Source organism: Ahaetulla prasina, chromosome 10, assembly GCF_028640845.1.
Source record: "Ahaetulla prasina isolate Xishuangbanna chromosome 10, ASM2864084v1, whole genome shotgun sequence".
NCBI lineage: Eukaryota > Metazoa > Chordata > Lepidosauria > Squamata > Colubridae > Ahaetulla > Ahaetulla prasina.
Window position 1 is genome coordinate 13,427,712 of NC_080548.1, and position 26,007 is coordinate 13,453,718.

At 43.3% G+C, this 26,007-nt stretch overlaps 1 protein-coding gene across 2 annotated transcripts in view; it reads left to right on the top strand.

Moving 5' to 3' along the window:
* The first annotated feature begins 247 nt into the window (after positions 1-247).
* The window catches only part of LDLRAP1 (low density lipoprotein receptor adaptor protein 1), a 106,575-nt gene continuing 80,815 nt past the window's right edge, over positions 248-26,007 (top strand). The window contains exon 1 of one of the 2 annotated variants that reach the window (XM_058195438.1): positions 248-612. In XM_058195438.1, coding sequence (XP_058051421.1) covers positions 528-612 — 85 coding nt within the window. In that variant the 5' untranslated portion in view covers positions 248-527. The remainder of the gene's footprint in view (positions 613-26,007) is intronic. The other variant, XM_058195437.1, reaches the window with a different exon arrangement.

Consider the following 26,007-nt stretch of genomic DNA (forward strand, 5'->3'; position numbering starts at 1 on the left):
CAACAAGTTTTAAAAGTTGCCAAGGTTGGAGACCCCCGCCATAAACAACCATAGGAGACGAACTCCTGCTCGCCTTGTTCTGTCCGGGACAACAAAAGCAACCGAAGGCCCCGAAAGATCGGAGAAGGCTAATCCGTTCCCTCGGCGCCCGGCTCGCTCAAGGCCCCCAGGGAGCTGACCCTGCCCGGCCCGGCGTAACTGGAAGCCGCTTCCTGCTGGCGCCGCCGCCGCCGTCAAGCGCAAGGCCGAGGAAGCGCTCGGTGCCTCCCGCCGCCTGGCACCGACCGGCCAGAAGCGGAGGAGATCGACCGACTGACCGGCGGCTCTGAACTCCAGTTCGGGCAGGGTTTTTCAACGCTGCGGAGCCTCCCGCCAGCCTCTCTGGGCGAAGGAGGAGCGAAGGCGGGGCGGTCCCGGAGCGCGCAGAGAGAGAGAGAGAAAAAGAGACAAGAGGAGGGGGGAAAAAAGAAAGTTTTGCCCGGAGTTTGTGCAGTGGCGGCAAAGGAGCGGCCGGGCATCTTGAGAGGATGGACGCCCTCAAATCCGCCGGCAGGGCTATCATCCGCAGCCCCAGCATCGCCAAGCAGAGCTGGGTCAGCGGCCGGCACAAGAGTAAGTCCGCGGGGGCGGGAGCTACGAGACGGAGCCCTTTCGCCTGCCGGGCTGCCTTCCCCGGCTCACCTCGGGGCCTTCGTGCTCCCCAGCTCCGCATCGCCGGCCATAGGGACGGCCGGGCAGGAAATCCGAAGCCTTTTTTTTTCCTCCAGGGAGGGGCAGCGGATAGGACGACGATGACGGCATTTCGCGGGGAAGGGTGTGGGGAGGGGGTAGAGGAAAGGGGTTTCCCCCCCACCCCGGTGGTCGGGGATCCCCTTGGATGGGGCCGAGAATCCCAGCGAAAGCGGAGACGTGGTTGCAGCTGAGGCGCCGCGCGCCAGCGAGTAACTTTGTGTCAGCCAACTTTTTTGCAAAAGGAGCCGGCGGCGGCTTTCCCAATTGATTTCCCGGCGCCCAGCCCGGAGTCAGTGGGGAGGTTTTTTTTTTAAAAGCACTTTCCGATTACGGAGGTGTCGATGTTTCTCGGCCTTTTGCAACTTTTAAGAGGCGCGGACTTCCAACTGAACCCCGCGCGCCTTAAAGTCACTAAAGGTGGCGGAACCTTGGCTTATATTATCGTTCTCTTTAACTTTCCGATTCTGTTTCTCTTCACACGCACACACGCCGCCGCCGCTCCTCCTCCTCCTCATGCGTTTTGGACTACCGTTCCCAGAATTCCTAGCAAGTGACTCTCCTGGCTGGTTATGCTGGGACTCGTAGTCCGCACCTGAGGGAAAGCGGGGTCTCCTTTCACAGGTTCTGCCATCGGGGCGCGCGTTCTTTCGAGCTTTAAAGCAGGGGTCTCCAACCTTGGCAACTTTAAGCCTGGAGGACTTCATCTCCCAGAATCCCCCAGCCAGCTTTGCTGTGAACCAGGGGTCTCCAACTCCCAGAATTCCTCAGCAAAGCTGTCTGAGGAATTCTGGGAACTGAAGTCCACAAGTCTTAAAAGTTGACAAGGTTGGAGACCTCTGGTTCACAGCAAAGCTGGCTGGGGGGTTCTGGGAGTTGAAGTCCACAAGGCTTAAAGTTGACAAGGTTGGAGACCCCTGCTGTGAGCAACTGTGCCTGTCATAAAATGGGGCAAAACTCAGTTTTGCTGGTTGGGGAATTCTGGGAGTTGAAGTCCTCCAGGCTTAAAGCTGATAAGGTTGGAGACCCCTGCTTTAAAAAGTTCTTTAAAAGGGGTCATCATTCAGCTGAAAAGTGAGAATGCAGAAACCGGACGTGTCAAAGAACCCAGCCTCCCTCTCCATTTGCAACCAACGTAATTGCCTATTGCATGAATGAGGTTGCTGTAATTTCTCTTGTTTTGCTTTGTTAACATTTCTACTGTGGGATTTTTAAAGCAGGGCTTTATCCTTTTTTTTTTTTTTGTGGCTCTCTGATTGATAGGACGGTATACAAATATTAACAAGAGTTCTTTGCCACGCTGAGTTCTCTGCTTGTCTCTGTGAAATATAAACGACTCTTTAAAGGTGAGCGATTCAAAGCCTCCTTTAGCCAGGGTGAGATTAAGCCACCATTAACCCCCTAACAGGCTAGGATTCTACACAATCCTTACCTGGAATCTTCCAGATTTACTCCATGTTTAACTTCCAGAACTTTGGAATCTGGGTTCTTGACATCCAAGGCATGGGCTCACAAATTCCCAGTTAAACAATTTTAAAAGAATTCTGTGAAAAGCAATCCATGGGAGTGAGTGAGCGTTTGATGTTATGAAATCAGACAGAACTTGGTTATCCCACAATGCCTATTATTCCTGGTTAGCAAATGGAGGTTTCCCGTTCATGAGAGCCAGCTGACGGTTGTGGTGGCTGGAATAGCAACAGATATTTCTGTATTGGAATTAAATGCTACTCCAGTCAGAAGTGAATCTTAAATGGCTTACAATGCTTCCAAACAGTAATAGGATTAAAAACAAAATGCAGCAAGTAATGTGCATTATCCAGACACCCAGGAACAACCAAAACAGATAGATGTTCATTCTCCTTAATGGATCAAATGCAACCTTGAAGACCCACTCAAGCAATCGGGATCTGCCTTAATTGTTTTCCCAAAAATTGACAGTGGTGGTCTAACCTGGTATCTGGGGAAGATAGCGCTTTAGAGAAAGGGGTATTTATGTTATTTCTTCTTCTGTGGGTTCTTATTATGGGCCTCACCCCTGAACTCCAATGATTGCGCTGATAAATTGTTGTTGTTAGTTGCGAAGTCATATCCGACCCATCGCGACCCCATGGACAACATTCCTCCAGGCCTTCCTGTCCTCTACCATCCTCTGGAGTCCATTTAAGCTCACGCCTACTGCTTCAGTGACTCCATCTAGCCACTTTGTTCTCTGCCATCCCTTTCTTCTTTTGCCCTCAATCTTTCCCAGCATTAGGGTCTTCTCCAGTGAGTCCTTCCTTCTCATTAGGTGGCCAAAGTATTTGAGTTCCCTCTTCAGGATCTGGCCTTCTAAAGCAGGGGTCTCCAACCTTGGTCCCTTTAAGACTTGTGGACTTCAACTCCCAGAGTTCCTCAGCCCGCTGGGAGTTGAAGTCCACAAGTCTTAAAGGGACCAAGGTTGGAGACCCCTGCTCTAAAGAGCAGTCAAGGTTGATCTCCTCTAGGACTGACCGGTTTGATCGCCTTGCCAGTCCAAGGGACTTGCAGGAGTCTTCTCCAGCACCAGAGTTCAAAGGCCTCAATTCTTCGGCGCTCAGCCTTTCTTATGGTCCAACTTTCACAGCCATACATTGCAACTGGGAAAACCATACCCTTGACTATATGCAATTTTGTTGGCAGGGTGATGTCTCTGCTTTTTAGTCTGCTGTCTAGGTTTGTCATCGCTTTCCTCCCCAGGAGCAAGCGTCTTTTAATTTCTTGGTTGCAGTCCCCATCTGCGGTGATCTTGGAACCCAGGAAAATAAAATCTGTCCCTACCTCCAGTGATAAATAAGGACAATGAAATAAACAGATTGGAATCCAGACAGCTGTGATCTTCATTCAACTGAATAGATCTAGTTTGAAAAGAGCAGGCTCTGTTGATCAGAATGATGTAATTCAGACTTTTCTATTTATAAAACCATTCGGTGTTGTCCTTCTTTTGATGTGTGATGTATTAATATCTAACAAGTGGCGACTTCTTGTGACTCTTGAGGATGCAAAGAACAATGGGCCATCATGCCCAAAATGTCCTGCAAATCTGAAAGGGTTATGAGCTAATGTTGCTAATTTATGTCTTTTGTTTTGTGAAAATGGATGGAAATAACATGAATTGTCCAGATTTCTTTTGGGGAGAGGGAATACAAATGTTGTTGATTAAAAGACAAAAGGAAATATGAAATCTTTGTTTAATCCAGGGCTCTCCAAATTTGACAACCTGTAGACTTCAGCTCCCAATTCTGGGAGTTAAAAGTTCACAAGTTTTAAAATTGCGAAGTTTGGAGACCCCTGATCTATAGTATTCAGAGCCCTGCAATGGTTTGCTAACTGTTAGCGTATTTTTTTAAGTTCATTTTTTTTAGACATGGGATGTATTTATCACCTAAATAGTAGGACTCAAATTTCAAACAATAACATGTAAGTAAGATAATGCTGTTGTTGTTAGTTGCAAAGTCGTGTCCGACCCATCATGACCCCATGGACAACATTCCTCCAGGCCTTCCTGTCCTCTACTATCCTCTGGAATCCATTTAAGCTCAATCTTTCCCAGCATTAGGCTCTTCTCCAAGGAGTCCTTCCTTCTCATTAGGTGGTCAAAGTATTTGAGTTTCATCTTCAGGACCTGGCCTTCTGAAGAGTAGTCAGGGTTGATCTCCTCTAGGACTGACTTGTTTGTTCGCCTTGCAGTCCAAGGGCCTCGCAGAATCTTCTCCAGCACCAGAGTTCAAAGGCCTCAATTCTTTGCCACTCAGCCTTTCTTATGGTCCAACTTTCACAGCCATACATTGCAACTGGGAACCCCCCCACAAAAAAAAGATAATGTAGTGGACATTAATAAAACCATTTGAGATCAGTGATTCCATCCTGATTCCATCCTTCTGAAAAAGCACACGCTTTTGAAGGCCATGACAGTGGGAACCCCCTGTGCCTGGGGAGTGTTGGGGGGGCAGACTATTTGAAAGGAGAGATGTTCCCATAGAAAGCATTGGACATCAAGTTCCCTCCCATCACATCTCTCAGGTGTTCCCTTTGCACAGCAGATGATGATTCAAGGCTTTGTCTCTCTCTTAGTCTCATCTTTTTCACATCTCATATCCTCCCGCTCCCAGCAACCAGATACATTGATTCAGACGGATAACAACCACCTTTGGAAAAGTTACTTTTTTTTCTGAAAAAACTTCTGCTTCCTAAAACCTCAAAATAGGAATCACCCTTCCCACCCATCCGTCCATATCTTGGTGTTTTGTTTTGTTTTTACTTAGCAAGTTATAATTAAATCTAAGTGAGCAGCTCTACTGCTGTGTGTCATATAAACACAGTCTTGATGACTGTAACCTATTCTCTTCCTGGAGATTTAAATGGCCTCCCTCCTCCTCTTTTTCATTCCCTCTCTCTTCCTTCTTCCCTCTCCGAGAGACATGAGTAGTTAAGAGTAGTATAAATAAATAAATAACATTGATTTCCTGCTCCTCTTCCTCATTATCTACCCTTCCTCCTCCTCTTCCTTCTCATTCTCCTTAAATGAAAATGAGAACTGCAAATTCATTCTGCAAAATGAAAATATACAAATAGAATGAGACTATTGCCTTATACATTGTAAGCCGCCCTGAGTCTTCGGAGAAGGGCGGGGTATAAATGTAAACAAAAAAAAAATGACACAGTATTTGGGGGTGTGACTAAATGTGGGTCACATCACGCACCCTGAGACCCCAGTGCTCCTCCCCGTCATTCATTTATAATTCAGTGTATCATGCAAACCCAGCTAGATCAGGAGTAAAATCCAGCAGGTTCTGACAGGTTCTGGAAAACCGGTAGTGGAAACTTTGAGTAGTTTGGAGAACAGGCAAATACCACCTCTGGCTGGCCCCAGACTGGGGTGGGACTGGGGATTTTGCAGTATCCTTCCCCCGGAGTGGGGTGGGGCTGGGATTTTGCCCACCAAGCCACGCCCATCATGCCACACCGCACCCCCCAAGCCACACCCACAGAGCCCGTAGTAAAAAAATTGGATTTCACCACTGAGCTAGATGCATTACTTGAATAAGCCATGATTAAGTTATCCCTGGGTATAACTTATTTATTTATTTATTAAATTTTTATACCGCCCTTCTCCCGAAGGACTCAGGGTGGTGTACAGCCAAAATAAAACGAAATATATACAGTTAAAACAACATTTAAAAAAAGCAAATTATAAAGGCTGATAATTAAAAATTTAGATTTAAAATTTTAAAATATTAAGAAAACCCAATTAAAATTCATCGCTAATTATGCCAGTCCCGCTTTAATGAATAAATATGTTTTGAGCTCACGACGGAAGGTCCGAAGATCAGGCACTTGACGCAGGCCAGGGGGAAGTTCATTCCAGAGCATCACTGCCCCCACAGAGAAGGCCCTTCCCCTGGGGGCCGCCAGCCGACACTGTTTGGCGGACGGCACCCTGAGGAGACCCTCTCTGTGAGAGCGTACGGGTCGGTGGGAGGCAAAAGGTAACAGCAGGCAGTCTCGTAAGTACCCGGGTCCTAAGCCATGGAGCGCTTTAAAGATGGTAACCAAAATCTTGAAGCGCACCCGAAAGACCACAGGAAGCCAGTGCAGGCTACGGAGCAGCGATGTCACATGGGAGCCACGAGCGGCTCCCGTTACTACTCGCGCAGCCGCATTCTGGACTAACTGCAGCCTCCGGGTGCACCTCAAGGGCAGCCCCATGTAGAGAGCATTGCAATAATCCAGCCTAGATGTAACCAGAGCGTGAGTGACCGTGCATAAGGCATCCCGGTCAAGGAAGGGACTTGACTATAACCATGATTAAGTTATGCCAGAGACAGTCTAGGTCTAGGTCAGCAAGGAAGGTTGGTCTGGAGAAATGTTAATGCTTGGAAAGGCCAAAGCAGCCAGCTCTATAAAGTTTTCATGTCATAGTAGTTGCTGGAGCCATTGGCGAGTCTCAAAATTTGAGGGGATTAGAGAACTTTTACATTTTAGCAGGGGTTTTTGGGGCATGATAATGATGGCTGACATAATACCTATAGATTTAATAAATGTAGGTTTGGTTTAGTTTAAGAAGCCTAGTTCTATAGGTTATTATCAAAGGCCCTTCTTGTCGTCTGAATAGTGAAGGGTGTGTTTTTTTTTCTTTTCTCCTGTAGTGGAGCTTCCAACAAAGACTCTTTCTGCCCTCTATAATGTCTTCCTACATTTATGTATTCAATGTATATAATCACCCATCCAAACTCACGGCTCTGCGCAGCTTACAAGAAGGACAAATACAATCTTAAAACATATGAAAGCATATAAAATCAATGCAGTACAAACGACCATCATTCCAGCTGAATAGCTGCTTTTGTATTCCGAGACTTGATAGCGTGTCCCGATTGTGCTCTTTTGATTAATTCTCCTTTTGCAATTTGCTGCTTTCACTTACCGCCACGCATTTCACATATATCTATTGTTATTTGTAGCTATCCTGATGAATTGCTTGAGTGGTAGAAGTTAAATCATGCCAGTAGTTTTTCTAAATGCCTTTTAAAACAGTGTTGTCTCATTGGCCCTATCTTTTAGCCTGTGTCTAAAGAGGGACGCTAGATGTGAGATTTTATAGCACAAATTAGCTGGGGCCAAGTTCCTGAAAGATCATTTCCTTCCATAATTGTTTGCCTGGAATGTAAGATTATCTTCATCCACATATCTTTTGGTTGCCAAGTTGGGGGAAAAAATCCCTAAAAGGATTGTGTTAAATATACTTACCACCTGTTTAAGATGCCTGCAGTCCAGGAATGGATAACCTGTTGCCTGCTGTGCTTTGTAAGACTAAGTCCCACAATGCTTCCTCATTGACTGAACCTGATGAGGCTACATTCAGAAATCTGGGCGTCATTATTTAATCTCTCTATGCCTTTATTATGCCCCATATTACTGATGGGAGGGACTTTATTAGTACAGTACAAGTGAGATTCAAACTAGAAATTTCCTGATCTTCCTGTTCCGGTTTTTAGTCACCTTGCTGTAATTTATAAGCTTCCTGTTTGGTTTTACAACGTAGCAGTTAATAGTATAGTCATAAAAGCAAATACATTATGAAACTCAGCTTCTGATTTTTCTTTTTTGCTGTACTACATGTATAACTTTTGAAGTGGTTTACAAAGCTATAGGTTAGCCTGCGAAGATTTTTAAAAAAAATCCAGAAGAATGGAGAATCACATCCTGTGGTACCTTTAAGAAAAAAAAATATTGTAGAGGCTCTAAAAATCTGTAAGTTCTTTATAAAACTGGAGTAAATGGCCAAACCTGAGACAATCAGTCAATGTTTCTTGAGTCTCAGATCTCTAGATTTTTAGTTAGTTGGATTCAGTTTCATGGCAATTTTTGCTAAAAGGAGTTTTGCTGTTCCTGTTCTCTTTTTCCTGTTCCCTCAAAAAAAAAAAAAAGTCATTTAAAATAATCTGGTGTGCGTTAAAAGTTGATATTGGAAGTCCCAAAGGTGCTTTTTTCAAGAGGCACCTGGACTTTCTGGTTTCTCTTTGAAGACATTTCGCTTCTCATCCAAAAAGCTTCTTCAGCTCTTTTCTTCTTCAAAGGAAAACCAGAAAGTCCAGGTGCCTCTTGAAAAAGCACCTTTGGGATAACCATGACCTGGATGACTGAGAAGATGTCTCCCTAGTGATATTGGAAGGCAAATTATTCAGACTGTATGCAGGTAGTTCTCAACTTACAATCTTTTGCTTAGCAGCCATTCAAAGTTACAACAGTTACTGAAAAAAAAGTGATTTACAACCGGCCCTCATCCTTACAACTGTTGCAGCCCCCAAAATCACATGATCAAAATTCACACACTTGGCAACCAGCATGTATTTTCATAATTTCATAATAACAGAGTTGGAAGGGACCTTGGAGATCTTCTAGTCCAACCCCCCCGCCCAGTCAGGAAACCTTACACCATTTCAGACAAATGGTTATCCAACATTTTCTTAAAAATTTCCTGTGTTGGAGCATTCACAACTTCTGCAGGCAAGTTGTTCCACTTATTAATTGTTCTGTCAGGAAATTTCTCCTTAGTTCTAAGTTGCTTTTCTCTTTGATTAGTTTCTACCCATTGCTTCTTGTTCTACCCTCAGGTGCTTTGGAGAATAGTTTGACTCCCTCTTCTTTGTGGCAACCCCTGAGATATTGGAACACTGCTATCATGTCTCCCCTAGTCCTTCTCTTCATTAAACTAGACATACTGAGTTCCTGCAACCGTTCTTCATATGTTTTAGCCTCCAGTCCCCTAATCATCTTTGTTGCTCTTCTCTGCACTCTTTCTAGAGTCTCAACATCTTTTTTACATCGTGGCGACCAAAACTGAATGCAGGATTCCAAGTGTGGCCTTACCAAGGCATTATAAATATAAACCATTTACGATGGTTGCAGCATACTGGGGTCTCACAATCCCCACCTGTGACCATCGTAGGGGGCTTCCAACAAGCAAAGTCAATGGGAAAAGCTGGATTTGCTTAATGACCACCTGAGCCACTTAACGATTGCTTAACAAGGGAGGGGGGAGAAAGCCATAAAATGAGGTGTGACTCACCTAACAACTGCCTGGCCTAGCAGTGAGAATTCTGGTCTCAATTGTGATCGGTTTGTATTGATTGGTCTCAATTTGCTTTCAGAACTACAGGATGTTTTTACTTTTAAGTATACAGGCTTAGATCAATCAGCTTGTGTTTTGAGTACATGATGCTCGGCTACGCATGCCTATAGTCATAGCCGGATCTAATGTCCCTGCTCTCTGGGGTTGTAAGAATCACTCACAACTGCTTTGTGACTCTTCCTTTCTTATCATGTATTGGATGCGACAGACTTCCAAGATTAAAAGTCTTGCCTTGAATTGTGATTCACATCCGTCGCTTCTCATTCTCTTTCCCTTCCTTTGCAGCTGACAATATGATCTGTAAAAGTTTACTGTGTGCTATGACACACAGTAGTTGTTCTCTGAGAAGTATAAAAAAATAATCTTGAGGACGTTTAAATTGTGCTCCTCCCTCAGTGCAGGATTTACAAGTGCTGGGTACCACTGTGAGCATCTCTGACAAGCAACTGTTGTGGCTTAAATAGATAAGCCACATTTAATGGCTTAAATCAGGAGTCACCAACCTTTCTGACTTCAGGGACCACTAAATTCATAATTTTAAATCCCGAGGACCACTAATATGATTTTTTAAAAAAAAGATAAATAGTATTTAGTGCAATATAAAAAATGCAAATAATTTTTCTACGGACCACCAAAATTTTCTCCCAGACCATCAGTGGTCCATGGACCACTGGTTGAAGACCATTGGCTTAAATGGATAAGTCACATTCAATGACTTAAATGTGTCTTAAAAAGTCCACATTCTGGACAGAGACGACTGCATGGCTTGGTGGGTGTGACTGGGGAAGGATACTGTAAAATCTCCATTCCCTCCCCACTCCAGGGGAAGGTTACTGCAAAATCCCCATTTCCTCTTAATCATCTGGGATTCGGGAGGCAGAGAATAGATGGGGGCGGGGCCAGTCAGAGGTGGTATTTACCGGTTCTCCAGACTACTCAAAATTTCCACTACCGGTTCTCCAGAACTGGCCAGAACCTGTTGAAACCCACCTCTGGATCAAAGAGGCATCTAAGATTGAATAGCCCTCTCTCAATGGAGGGAGAGCGATATAGACACCACCTATCTCCTGTCTACAACACAATACAAGTAGGCTCCACACCCATTTGCACTATTCAGGTGACCTTGAGGCAGGAGTGAAATCCAGCAGGTTCTGGAGAACCGGTAGTGGAAATTTTGAGCAGTTCGGAGAACCAGCAAATACCACCTCTGGCTGGCCTCAGAGTGGGGAGGGAATGGAGATTTTGCAATATCTTTCCCCTGGAGTGGGGTGGCAATGGAGATTTTGCAGTATCCTTCCACTGCCATGCCCACCAAGCCACACCCACCAAGGTACATCACGTCCACCAAGCCACGCCCACAGAACTGGTAGTAAAAATTTTTTTGATTTCATCACTGCCTTGTGGGCACAGATAAACCTCCCACTGGCCTCACCAGCTCTCAGAAAGAGTATTAACAACCAGATGACTAAGGAATATAAATCCTTCCATCCTCCACCATTCAGTCCGAACTGAAGAAGCTTCTTGAATGAGAAGGGAAACATCTTCAAGAAAAAAATAAAGCCCAGATGCCTTTTGAAAAAGCACCTCTGGGATAACAATGGCCTGGGTGATTTGAGAATCTCCATGGACATTTGGGGCTTAAACCTTTCTAGCAAACAATACTTTCCTATTGATTCTACTGTAGCCATTTTGGGCAGTGTTTCTCCAACTTAGTAACTTTAAAATGTGTTGACTTCACTTCCTAGATTTACTAATTTCTTGCTAATAGATTTGAAATATATTTGCGGGGTGGGAGAGACAGAAATGTGGAGCTTTAACATTTAGCATCTGTCCTTAAAATTACAATTGTGCGTGTAATTGGTGGGTTTTAGCAGGTTCTAATCAGTTCTGGAGAACCGGTAGCGGAAATTTTGAGTAGTTCGGAGAACCGGTAGTAAAAATTCTGACTGGCCCCTTTCCAATCCATTCTCTGCCTCCCATGTCTCAGCTGATCGGGAGGAAATGGGGATTTTGCAGTATCCTTCCCTTGGAATGGGGCGGGAATGGAGATTTTACAGTATCTTTCTCCTGCCATGCCCACCAAGCCACACCCACCAAGCCATGCCATGCCCACCAAGCCAAACTCACAGAACCGGTAGTCAAAAATTTTGAAACCCACCACTGGCGTGCATGTTTCAAAATGTACACCTTTCCCTCCCCCACTTTAACATTGTTATTATTACTATACTATGTTTTTGATTTGATGATGTTTGTTTAAAAGAAGAAAAGAAAGTAAATCTGGTATGCATACTTTCATATTGTCATTATTATTATTATTATTATTTGCATATCCATGCACTTACTATGATCAAGTAAAAGTGAGAATTGCTGCTGTGCATAGCTCAATATTACAAAACAGTTGTTGATACAGATCAGGAATCTTAACTTTCCTTCTTCAGACACTTTGCACAGCCAAATATTCTAAAAAAAGGATAATTTCCCCACATTTTTTTTTTTTTTGTTTTAAAAAGTTTTATTTTGACATTCTTATCCAATAACATATCCAATAACATATTTAATGTACCCTCATATACAATTAATCGGATCTGCCTGGTCACCACCCCCTTCCTTTTCCTTTTACTCTCCTTCTTTACCTTCTTCTACTTTCCATAACCATCCTCCCCCTCTCTTATCTACATCCTCTCCTCTTTCCTCCCTATTCCTTTCTTCTCCCTCTTCCCCTCTTCCTTCCTTCCTTTCCTCCTCCTCCTCTTCTCTTTCCTCCTTCTCTCTTCTACTCCTTCTTTCCCTTCATTCTAAAGTAGTAACCAGGCAGGTCCGATCTTACATTAATTATACATCTTCAATCATCTTTGTACATTAACTATCAATCCATTTTCTACCCCTCCCCTCCCTTCCCTTCCTCCCCACCCCCAGGACTTCCGAGAACCGAGTACAGGGTATAAAACTAACAACAAAATTAAAATCTAGCACAAATCATAATCCATAGTCGTTCCTTAAAACCTCCACTCCTTCCAAAGACAAAGAAGATACTTTTCTTCCACTCCATTATATATCAGACCATTCCACTCCTAGAATTCTCAAAGTTTCCAATTGAGTTAGTGTTTATTCTTGAATAAAGTACGTAGTTTTAATATCCAACCTTCATCAATCAATATCAAAACAACGTTCCATCTTCCAATATTCACCAAGGTTTCTTCTAAAATGTCTTTCTTCCTTAGCAATCTCTCAAAAATAGTTCATATTTCCAACTTAGTTTCTTTAATTTTTCTGTCCAACCTTCAGGGGTAAGCAATAGTCCATCTTTTCACATCTTTAACATTTATATATACAACAAATAATATTACAAATATCCAAAGTGTCAATTGTAATAATTAAAATCTTCACTTTACCTTACTTATGTCAAATAACATTGTTAAAATTACACCTATATCATCCACAATATATCTATTATAACAATTACATTCTAATTAACATTACATCCATCTCTTAAATATAATATTTAATCCAAGTTCCTAAATTTTACTATCTATCCTCCAAAATTAAACAATATTCCATCTTCCTATTCCTTTATACCTTTAATATATCATATAGTACCCCTAAAATTACACATTTATATCCACAATAAGTCATTTACAAAAATTAACCATAATCATATTTAATAAAGTTAAACATTCTCCTCCTTCTTCTATCTTACACATTTTCAACCATCTATTCACCATTCAACTTAACATCTGTTAACAAAGAATTCCCAATCTTTAATACATTAGTATAAAAATCTCGTGCTTTACAAATTGTATTGAGAAAATACTTTTTCCTTTATAATTCAGTGTTAAACCTGCTGGAACCTCCCATCTAAAATATATCTGATGTTTCTTAAGCTCATCCACCAGAAAGGCAAATTCTTTTCTCTTTCTTAACATTTTAGGAGGAATTTCCTTCATCATTATTATATCTTGTCCTAATATTTGAAATTTATTTTTATAAAATGCTTGCAAAATTCCATACCTAATCCTCTTATTTGTAAAATAAATAACCACATCTCTCGGTAAACACTTCTGCCTTGCCCACCAGGAATTAACACGATAAATTTTTCAATATTAACTTCAAAATCTTCTGGTTCCATTCCTCTATCTGGGCAAAGGCCTGAATAAAAATCTCTTTCAAATTTTCCTCTTTAAATTCTCTTAAACCCCTTACCCTTATAGCATATTCCATTAATTTATATTGTAATATAACCCTTTCTTCCTCTGCCTTATCAGCCTTAACCTGAATATCATCTATTTTATTTTCTAAATTCAAATTAATTTGAACTTCATCTATTTTCCTTTGCAAATCTAAATTAATTTGGTTAAATTCATTCAGTCTTTCTTCTGTCTGTGTACTAGATAACAATAATGGAGTAATTGATTCCTTTAATTTTTTCATCTCCTTACTCTGCTCTTCCACCAAATCTTTAAAATCCAGTATTTCTTTCTCCATTTCATTAAATTTTTGATCTATTTCTGAAAGATGAGCCTCCATAAGCTCCTGTAAAAAATTCCTTAGACTGTCTTTAATATCTTCTTTCAATTTCCGTACCTGAAGTGAAGATATTTCCAATAATTTAGAAGTGGTTAAATCTCTTTGCTTAAAAGCCATTTTTAAACTAAGTAATATCAAGAAGAAGAAGAAGAAAAAAAAAAAGAGGGAGGGAATAAAAAGAAAAAAAAACCCAATAAATTTTTCTTCTTAAACACTGTAAAAAAAAGATAATAAAAAAAGAAATAGATTTTTTTTTTTAAAAAAAAGAATTCCATTTAGAAAAAAAAAATCTTGTTATTTTCTTCTTAGAGGTTCCACACCAGCAATTGTAATCAGCATTTCCTTAGCTTTCACTTTCAAAACACAAAACGCCATCTTTCTTCATCTCCACTCTTCAAATAACTTCTCTGTCAGGGAGTTAAAATCATCTTACAAGCAAATGCCAGCCTTCCTGCTTTCGATTCTTCCGTGTTGAAAATTTATCATAAATCCTCTTCAGTCACGGAGATGGACGCTGCGTTTTGCTCTGCTTTTTGCAGAGGCGTTCTGGACTCTGGAGACTTCCGGTTTGGCTCCGCTGTGTTAATGGCGGCAATTTCAGTCCGCCCGTTCTTTGTGATTCTGTGAGAGCTGTTTAGACAGTGCTAATCTTCTGTCAACAGCTCGTAAATCTCTGCCTCGGGCAAAGAGGGGGAGATGAGCATTTGAACTGAAGTTTGAGCCCCCAAGAAAAGCCCCAGAATGATTTCTGGTGGTTTGATGGGAAACGCTCCTTCGATAGTTTATAATTTCCCCACATTTGATGCTTTTCAGATGTATAGAGTTACAGCTTCCAACATCCTTACGCCACGTGTCATTTGGCCATACAGGTTGCAGGTCATGGAACGTATAGTTCAAGACACCTGGAATAGTCTGTATTAAGGTTGTGGCTCTTTAATTGATTAGAGGTCTTCAATTTAGGGATACAATTGGGGCCAAAACTACATTGCTAAGCAAGGCAATTAAATGAGTTGGGCCTAATTTTATGATGGGTTTTCTTTTTTTGCCAAGGTTGTTAAGCAAATCATTACCGTTAAGGGGATCATGCAACTGTGAAACAAATTCAGCTCCCCCTACTGACTTTTCTTGTTGGAAGCTGGCTGGGAAGGTCTCAGGTGGTCTTCCCGTCATTTCAAGAGGCTGCAACCGTCATAAATACATGCCAAGCGCCCAAATTTTGATCATATGATTGTGGGGATGCTGCAGCGGCCATAGGGGGGGAGGACTGTTCTTAAGTCAACTTTTTCAGTGCTGTTGTAACTACCTCAAAGAATGGTTGTTAGTTGAGAACTACCTATACAGAGAAGAGGGATTGTTGCAGTTGTTTGCATCGGACCTTTGCATGTTTCACAATGTTTTATAATGTTTATAATGTTTTAATAAGGTTTATAATGTGTTAATATGTGATAGTTGTGTTAATATGAAGGGAAGATGTTATAGTTGCTTGCATTGGAAATTTGCATGTTTCACAATGTTTTATAATGTTTATAATGTTTTAAATAATATAGCGTTTTATATCATTTTAATGTATATATAATGCTTATAAGGTTAATAAGGTTTTATAATGTTTTAAAATGTGATAGTTGTATTAATGAAAAAGGGAAGATGTTACAAGGGTTATGTCTGCAGTCTTGGCAGGATTAGTTTAAAGATGGATTCCTTGACTCTGCCTTCAGCTGCTCCTGTGAGGTATTTTCCGGTTCCTGTCATATGTAGATAATGTAGACCTGTAATGATGGCTTGTTGTGCGTCTTTCTATGATTAAAACTACTTGAAACAGGGATCTGGGGTCTTTGTTAGTTCTTTTGTCTTGTCCAGCCAACTCTTATCCAAGTTATTTGCAGCTCATTCTTACAAACAAGGAGGCTCAAAATGTTTGGCTGTGCACTGTTCTTTGGCTGAGCCTGTTTTCTGTGGCTCTTGGCAAAGTTTAAGAAGCTCATGAATCAGAGTTCTGAAATTATAGGGTGGCCTATGATGAGTTGTGCCAGTGCTTAGTAAAAGGGATCCTTTTTAAGAATGGAGATTTTGCTTGATTGTAGCAATAGCACTTTGACTTATATACCGCTTCACAGTGCTTTACAGCCCTCTCTAAGCGGTTTACAGAGTGAGCCTATCACCCCCAACAATTTGGGGTCTTCATTTTACCCACCCACCTACCTTCCTTCCTTCCTTCCTTCCTTCCTTCCTTCCTTCCTTCCTTCCTTCCTTCCTTCCTTCCTCCCTTCCTTCCATTCCTCCCTCCCTCCTTTCTTCCATTCCTTCCTCCCTCCCTGTTCCTTCTTAGCCTGAATTAGGCATGAATGAATAACTATTTTTCTGCCAAGAGCTACATTCCTCAAGCTGTTTGAACAAGTGTGCCAGAGACAGGAATGGACTTTTTTTGACATGTTCCCTCCTCTTTAATACTGATTTATCTTACCTGTTCACTTGGTTTATATCCTTTCCTTCAAGAGTGGTATGGAGAACATCCTTTCCTCAGTTTCTCTATGCAGCAACATGTGTGATAGGTTGGGAAAGACCAACCAAAAGACCCAGCTATGGAGAATTGTAGATTAAGTTTTGAGATTTGAACCTTTACCTCCACACATATATTCTAATATTTTTACCACAACATCAGCCTGATTTCTTTCTCTACCTTTTGCTTTCCTTCATTTCTTCCTCTCAGTGGGTATCTAACAGAAAAGGCAAGTAGATTGGTTTCTTGCAAAATATTCATAAATTAGGCTGAAGGCCATGTTTCTCTTTTTAAATTGGTTTTAATTTTTATATTACTTGTTTTACTTTGGCTGTAAACCGCTCTGAGTCCTTTGGGAGAAGGGCGGTATAGAAATTTAAACAATCAATCAATCAATCAATCAATCAATCAATAAATAAATAAATTTAATAAGTCTTTAAGTTGCCCATCTGACTTAACATCCAAGACTAAGATTGGTAGAATAGAATAGAATAGAATTTTTTATTGGCCAAGTGTGATTGGACACACAAGGAATTTGTCTTGGTGCATATGCTTTCAATGTACATAAAATAAAAGATACCTTCATCAAGAATCATAAGGTACAACACTTAATGATAGTCATAGGGTACAAATAAGTAATCAGGAACTAATCAATATAAATATAAATAGTAAGGATACAAGCAACAAAGTTAAATCATATAGTCGTAATTGGAAGGAGATGGGTGCTGGGAACGATGAGAAGATTAATAGTAGTGCAGACTTAGTAAATAGTTTGACAGTGTTGAGGGAATTATTTGTTTAGCAGAGTGATGGCATTTGGGAAGAAACTGTCCTTGTGTCTAGTTGTTCTGGTATGCAGTGCTCTGTAGCGTCCTTTTGAGGATAGGAGTTGAAACAGTTTATATCCAGGATGTGAGGGGTCTGTAAATATTTTCACAGCCCACTTTTTGACTCGTGCAGTGTGGTAAAGAACATGTCCCCACTGAGATGGGGTTTGTATATGTTAAAAAGACACAAATGTTTAATTTTTAAGGTTATTGTGTTTCTGTTCTGTACCTTGTTGGGAATAGTTCTCATCGATCGAGTGGCATCTTACATTTGTGAATGGTATAAAAGCAGAGGTCCCTATTCCCCGGACTACAGCCCACTACCGGGCCGAGGCCTAATCACAACTGGGCCGTGTGCTGGTACACACAGGTGTGTGTGCAACTCAAGTCATGCAAGTGACAAGTCGACACGCATGTGCATGCAGGTCAACGTGTAGTCCAGTTGCGTGTGTGTATATGTGTGCCGGCCTGCTGCTTGTGCAGCCCAGTTCCCTTCTCCCTCAGCTGGGCCACCATGCCACAAAGGTTGGGGCCCACTAATATAACTGAAACCAAATGGCCCTTCATTTACTCGAAGAAAGATGCACACAGGACAAATTTTAAGCATCTCGTGATCCTGCTGGGTAAATTGCCTGTTGACCTTCAAAGGGGACCTGGCTCTGTTTCTTTTGAGAGTCTTTGAAATGTCACTTCTGGTGGGACGCTTGAGGAAAGGACAAGGACGTGCAATAAAGGGCCTTCAAAATCAATCAGCCAGATGTTCTCTTATCTTGCAAACTTCTGTTGTTTTCAGTCCTTGAGGATTCTTCAGAAGTTTTAGCCGCCTTCATCCCCGTCCTCAGTCATGTGCTTGTGCTGAGCCAGAGCAAGCTGGGCTATGGTAGGCTGCATGAATTGGAGCTGGTTAAGAGGATTGAATTCAGAGCCACAATCTTGCACAAGCCAGACTGAAATGGCTGCTCATTGTGCTGGAGCTTAGGTTGGTCCAGGTTTGGCACAAGAGAGGAATTTCCGCTGGATTAAACTTTCCTGTTCATCAGAATCCGGGCTTTATGCTTGGAATTGAGATTGTACCGAAGAAAGGTTTAAGAAAATGCCTCTCGCCTTCCCTTGCGGCTTTATTTCAATATACCGAAGAAGCACAAAGGCAGTAGGAAGAGTGGTGCAAGTTCTGACTGGTAGTGAGAAGTTAGTTTTTAAGAGTTTCCTTTTCTGCCTGCCTCTCTTTGGAAATACAAAAAGCACCTGTGCCTTTAAATAGAACGTTGGTATGCAGGGAACGTGCTGAGTCAGGAATCTTTTTAGCGGGCATGCTAGGGATGTGTCTGTAGTCCTCTCTACCTTTTCCCCGTCTCTGCAGAAGTTTGTACACTAAAATCTTAGCATATTGGTCAGAAGAAAGAATATTCTGCAATTTCCTGTCTTTGGTCGACTCGACAACGCATGGAGGCTGTTGTACCCAAAGCCAAAGGAAAGTCTTCTGCTGGTCTTCTAAGCAATAAACAACATACAATCCTCCCATTGGTATTTGTGTGTCCAAAAGTCTTTTCAGCCTGGCTGCTTAACCTTGTGATATAATATTTAAGCAGCAAATGTGTATTTTTGGATGCTTAAACGTTGGCCTTCTGCATCATTCTCTCCTTTAGATGGTTGGGACTATTACTTTTAGAATCCCCACCAAAAATATTGTCAATGAGTTCTAGGTTCAGTTGCTAGGGAGGGAGGGCCCCAGCCTTGAGAAGATTATGGTAAATCACCTGCAAGTCTTACTTCAAGGATTATTTTGTGAATTAAGGCAATGGATCAGCCTTTGGAAGTCTTATATGGACAATATATAATAAAATAATATATTATATAATATAATAATATATTATTATATTACATATAATATAATTTATATATACTATATAATAATATATAATATATGATAAAATATAATGTAGCGTGCCTACTGTCCCTGTCCTACTGTCCCCTTTTATTTGTAGTCATTTTATGTGCTCATGTCCATGTTTATACTTATACCTGTTATCTCATACATGTTTGACAAACTAAATAAATAAACAAACTAGTCTTCCACTGCATGGCAGTCAAGTTGACTTGGATCAAGGAAAGGACCATAAGAAAGAAAGATACAAGGCAAAGCTGATGGAGTCATTTCAGAAATGAGTGAAATTCCCTGTTTCTCTAGGAGCTGTTGACTCAAATTTTGTTAACCTCCATAAGGGAGTAAATAGCAATCAGAAACATTTCAGGGCTTATTAATTCAGACTAATTGGCATAACTACAATTTCTAGTCCTGAAATGCATGCAGAGTTTGTTCTTGGTTAGTATCTCTTTGGCTGAAAAATTGCCACATTATGAGATTCACGTTCAATTTTGGGAATGCAACCTGTTTAACACATTGCCTGAATTGCTTGCTGCTTTGTCTGCGCATAAAAACAGACGTTTTTATATACACGCCTCCCAATGCTCAGTCTTCCAGAAAGCAACGCAATGAAGTGTTTCCCATGAAAATGTGACTGGCAATGGGTTCATTATTTTCTAAGCAACGGGTTCATTATTGCTGCAGTGCTGTTGGTTAAAAGAAGAGATGCGGGAGTTGGGTACATCTTGTTTAATGAAGAGAAGGACAAGGAGTGACATGATGGCAGCGTTCCAATATCTCAGGGGCTGCCACAAAGCACCTCAAGGCAGGACAAGAAGCAATGGAGGGAAGCTATTCAAGGAGAGAACCAGCCTAGGAGAAATTTCCTGACAGTTAGAACAATTAATCAGTGGGGCGACTTGCCTCCAGAAGTTGTGGGTGTTTCAACTTTGGAGGTTTTTAAGAAGAGATTGGACAATCATTTGTCAGAAGTGCTTGAGCAGGGAGCTGGACTAGAAGACCTTCAAGGTCCCTTCCAATTCTGTTATTCTGTTAAAAGGGCAAAGCTAACAAAACAAACTACTAGCAAAAGTGGCATTTGATCACACGAGTGATGTCAAGCTGGCCATGCCCATCCTGGCTACACCCCTGGCCCCCGAGGTCAAATACAACCCTGATGCGGCCCTCAATGAAATCGAGTTTGACACCCGTACTCTAGTCCAACCCCCTACTCAAGCAGGAGACCCTATAACATGCTGGACAAATGGCTGTGTAGTCTCTTCTTGTTGTGTCTTGCCCGCCCTCAGAGCAGCCGGGGCCTTCTTATCTGCTCCCGAACACGGAGGAATGTATGCCTCCCGTCCCCAGTCCTGGCTCCATGCCCAGACAAACTGCAGAAGAAGGAGCACCTCCCTGCCCCAGCCCTGACTCCATGCCCAGGCAAACGGAGCAGCTAGACCCCTCCCCCTCCTCCACAGCATGTGAGCCTGAGGAGGGTTTATTACCAACAGCTGATTGGAGTGACCCTCGCATCAGAAGACTGGATAGGCGGAGGCAACAGAAGGAAGGGAGGGGCAGGCCTTAATGAGTGCTGAGTCATGGAGCCACACCCCATGGCCTATATAAAGGAACTACTTTCTGGCAGTCTCTGAGTCAGGCAAAAGTCGAACTTATCTTGCTGAAGTCACTTACTGGTCTCCTGCCTGCTCTGAGGACTTTGCTAGGACTTTGGGCAGAGCTGCAGAGGCAAGCCTGATTCGGATTTCCCTGACCCGGCCGTCAGCGGAGGAGTGGGACACGACACTTCTTGAAAACCTCCAGTGATGGACCATCCACAACTTCTGGGGGCAAGCGGTTCCTTTGATGAATTGTTCTGTCAGGAAACTTCTTCTTAGTTCAAGGTAGGATCTCTCTTTAAGGATTGTTTTTTTGTCCAGCCTTCAGGTGCTTTGGAGAATAGACTGACCCCCTCTTCTCTGCGACAAGTATTGGAAGGCTGCTTTCATGCAGCGGTGGGATTCAGCCGGTTTGGGCCAGTTTGGGCGAACTGGTAGTTAAATTGCTGGCTGGCCCCTTCCCTTCCCACCTCACCCCTTCCAGGAGTCCCCACACGCCCATTTTTGGCTCCCAGGAAAGTGCAAGGAGGCCTACTAGGCCTAAAAAGGAGTGTGGGGATATGCGGTGCCCCCCTGCGGCCTGTTTTCACTCCCAGGTGACTGCAGAGAGGCCTACTAGGCCCAAAATGGGGTGCGGGGGAGGTGCGGTGTGCCCCCTCATGGCCTGTTTTCGGTCCCAGGGAGGCGCAGGAGGCTGAGTGCTGCCTGTCACACCCACTGGCCACGTCCACCATGGCCACGGCCTAGTGGTGGGTTTCAAATTTTTTTACTACCGGTTCTGTGGGGGTAGCTTGGTGGGCGTGGCATGGCTTGGTGGGCAAGGCAGGGGAAGGATATTGTAAAATCTCCATTCCCTCCCCAATCCAGGGCAAGGTTACTGCAAAATCCCCATTTCCTCCCCATCAGCTGGGACTTGGGAGGCAGAGAATAGATGGGGGCGGGGCCAGTCAGAATTTTTACTACCAGTTCTCCGAACTACTCAAAATTTCTGCTACCGGTTCTCCAGAACTGGTCAGAACCTGCTGAAACCCACCTCTGCCACGGCCACACAGCCAATCATTAGGGCAGAGAACCAGTGGTTAAATTATTTGAATCCCACCACTGCTTTCATGTTACCCCTACTCCTTCTCTTCGTTAGACTTGTCATATCTAGTTTCGAATGTATAGTATCTTCTTCTCTATTTTTCAGGAATCTGCTATGGTTCTCTTTTTAAGTTGCCCCATCACCAATATTTCAAAATCCTTTCCCATCACGTTCTCACTTTTCACTCTTTTATCCAGCGATCTGTGGTTACCGTTTGGATTTACATAATTGCATTGAGCCATGGTTTAAACAGGAGCGCTAGTTAGCTGAGTTTGCACAACACATAAAGCTACAAACTGAGCAAATCACAAGATTGCTTAGCAGGTTGCATGAAGCTAACAAGACTCTGATTTTCTCTGTATTAATTGGTTTTCCGATTTATGACCACAGAGGTCTGAAACTCTGGGCCGAATGTAGTCTTTTGATTCTATTTTTGCAGCCCTGTCACTATCACATTACCTCGCCATGCAAATACGTATTATTGATTCTAAATATAGGACTTCCTCTCTGAACCTGCACAAAAGTCTTAACAGATCTCTGTTTAGCACCAAATATTCTTCTCTATTCCTTCTATAGAAGATTCACTTATATTCATTGCATTTTAATTCCCAGCATTCCACTCCACTCTATATATATATCTTTTCCTTAGTTTTTTAATATGATATGGATGATGTATGATACTCAGCATTTATGGATAATAATTCATCTCACTGAATTATTATGCTGCTTTCCCTAATTGGCTGCATAATGTTCTTGTATATGCCTATTGTAATTTTAGATTTTCACAAGTCAAACTGAGAATTTGTCGATGAATGGAAAGGACGAAATGAATATCAAAAATTAATGCAAGCCGCCTCTTTATCTTCTCTACAGACAGGCCTCTAATTAATGTTTAGTAATAGCTCAGACAGTTCTAGGTGAGTGAGAGAGAAAAAATCTTCCATGTAGAGGTGCAGAGAACTACTTGAAAACTCTTCTGCTCAGGTTTAACTTTTCAAAGCATTTATTCATAACCAGGATGGAAACGGTTGACATAACTTCGTGGAGTTGAGGTTGCTAATGGGAGGAAAATGAATAAGGCCTCATTTTTTTTAGGGACGGGGCTTAAACTTCTCCATCTACTTTATAGCTCTGAGAATTGCTGGGGGTCTTGTCTAAGTGCTCACAGGGATATCCGGCTCAGCTTTTTGCAGGGGTGGGCTCCTGGGGGTTCGGCAGGGTTTGGGCAATCCTCTAGCCAAGGATCACTGGGGTTCACTGAACCCCCAAATGCCACCCCTGGCTGGCCATGCCACGCCATGCCAACCCCACCCCATCCCTCCACGCCCCTCCCCTCCCAGGAGTCTCCACACGGCTCGTTTATCATTCCAGGCAAGTGCAGGGGCTGCGCAGAGAGTCTGGGAGGGCAAAAAATGGCCCTACCAGAGGTTCCGGAAGTTCAGAAACGGGCCTGTTTCAGGCCTCCGGTGGTACTCCGGCCCCAGGGGAAGCAGTTTTCGCCCTCCTGGAAGCTCAAGGAAGGCCTCTGGAGCCTGGGGAGGGTGAAAAACACTCCCCCCCCACTGTGGCGCAGGCAGCTGATTAGGCTACGCTCACCATGGCCATGCCCACCAAGCAACGGGGAAGCGAACCCATTGCTAAATGATCTGAAGCCCACCCCTGGCTTTTTGGAAACCCCCTGTGTTGAAGGCACTAGGACAAAAACCAGGAAACCATGAATTTTAATTCTACTTTGGGGCAGGAAGCCCACCGAGTGATCTTGGTTGAGTCCTTTTCTCAGTCCTGGGAAGGAGGCAATGGCAAGCCACTTCTGGAAAACATTTGCCTTGCCAGAAAAACTGTAAGAACTTCTCCAGGCAGTTGCCAGGAGTCAACACTAACTTGAAGGCGCCCACGTGTGTGCACACACACACACACGCACACACACACACACACACACACACACACACATTGAAGTGTTCCTGTTGGCTGGTTTTGCTTTAATTGTGATTGCTGCCCATTGTTGACCCTCAATAAATTCATTATTCTTTTGCTTTGGCAGTCCTTTCTTTCTCACTTTGGCAGGGAGGAGATGGATTAGGATTTATGGGCGGTTATATTATATCTGCTTAAGTTTCTAGTTCTGGTTCTCCCCCCCTCCCCCAGTACAGGTCTAATTAAATTAATAAACCAAATAACATTTCACTGATGGAGAAGGCAGCAGCAGCAGCAGCAGTAGCAGCGGAGAGGCCAGGCCAAGCAATTATTTTCTTTATTAATTTGGTTACGGAAAGGATGCCCCAACTTTTCAGCAGACAGGATCAAAGGGGCTCAGATGGCTGTAAAAAGATTAGAGGGCATTGCTGGAACTGGGGCTGTAGGTTATTCCCCTTTGCTTTGAGTAGCGTAGTTTGAAAACTTAGTTTTTGTTTTTCTAGCACCCTGGGGCAGGGGTGAAATCTACTTACCTTCCTTACTGGTTCGGAAGTGCTCACATGCGCGCATGCATCACATGCATGTGCAGACCTTCTGCGCATGCGCAAAACCTTCAGCGCATGCGGAGAAGGTAAAAAACACATTACTTCCTGGTTAAAACCAGGAAGCAATGACGCCCGGGCGGGTGGGCGGAGCTTTACTCCGCTCTCGCTACCGGATCGCCGAATTACTAGCCATGATCACTACTGGATTGCACGATCCGGTCCGATCCGGGAGCATTTCACCCCTGCCCTGGGGTTATGTTTATCTTTACACCCCTCTTTTATAATGTGCAGGGTGTTGTGGGTGGAACCCCTTTGCACATCCAACTGAAGGGGTATGTGGCAAGGTGTGAGTCCTTTGCCATGATTTCTGCTATCAGCAGTCAAGATATACGAGGAATGTGGTTGCTCTGCCCTATTGTTGCAGCATTCTTCCCTCTGTGGCCTTCCTGTGTTGAGCATTTCCTGCAGTGAGATCACATTGAAAGGCTCTGAATCACTGGCTGGCTTTCTCCATCTGCATTCGGCATCCAGCTCCTGGATGTCCATGCTGAGGATTGAAAACTTGAGAGGGACGAGCAATAAAATGCAATGATTAAAGCGCTTCCATTTCGTTGTTGTCAAGGTTGTTGATGACTCCATCCTTCCATCCTTCCGAGGTCGGTAAAATGAGGTCCCAAATTGTTGGGGGCAAGATGCTGACTCTGTAATCTGCTTAGAGAGGGCTGTAAAGCATTGTGAAGCCGTGCATAAGTCTAAGGGCTATTGCTATTCTGTTCTTTATTTTCCGTGAAGGTGCAAGGATCTACTAAGGCCACCAATCCTACCTCCCTTAACAAATGCATGAAGATTGGAAGAGGGCTTAGGACTTTGATGGCGAACCTATGGCACGTGCACCAAAGGTGGCATGCAGCACCCTATCTATGGGCACGCAAGCCGTTGCCCCAGTTCGGGGCCCCCCTGGGGTGGGGCGCATGTGGGGACCACATGTGCCAGGGTGGTGTGCGTGCAGGGGGCTGCATGTGCATGTGCAGGGTGTGTGTAGGGGGTGCATGTGCAAGCACGGGAGAAGGCATGCAGGGGTCCCATGTGCGCATTGCATTTTGGGGGTTCGGGGGTTCACACATGCATTTGTGCTCGCACTTTGAGCACTCGGTCCAGAAAAGATTGGCCATCACTGGCCTAGGAGGTTTTTGAATGGATACTGAAAGTAACACTTTGTTCTATTTAATCTTTAGTAAGCTTCTCTGAACATTAGATGCTGCTTCTGGTACATAGGATAAAAGTGTCTTAAATAAATAAGAAATGTTAATCAGAAATCAAGGCCAATTGAGGCCTTTGAACTCTGGTGCTGGAGAAGACTCTTGCGAGTCCCTTGGACTGCAAGGTGATCAAACCAGGCAGCCCTAGAGGAGATCAACCCTGACTGCTCTTTAGAAGGCCAGAACCCGAAGATGAAACTCAAATACTTTGGCCACCTAATGAGAAGGAAGGACTCACTGGAGAAGAGCCCAATGCTGCGAAAGATTGAGGGCAAAAGAAGAAGTGGACGACAGAGAACAAGGTGGCTGGATGGAGTCATTGAAGCATGAGCTTAAATGGTCTCCAGAGGATGGTAGAGGACAGGAAGGCCTGGAGGAACGTCGTCCAAGGGGTTTCGATGGGTCGTACATGACTTAGCAACTAACAGCAACAACAATCAGAAATCATGCAATCCAAATATAACTTTACTACTCCAGTGGCTAGAAGCTAGATGCCACCGG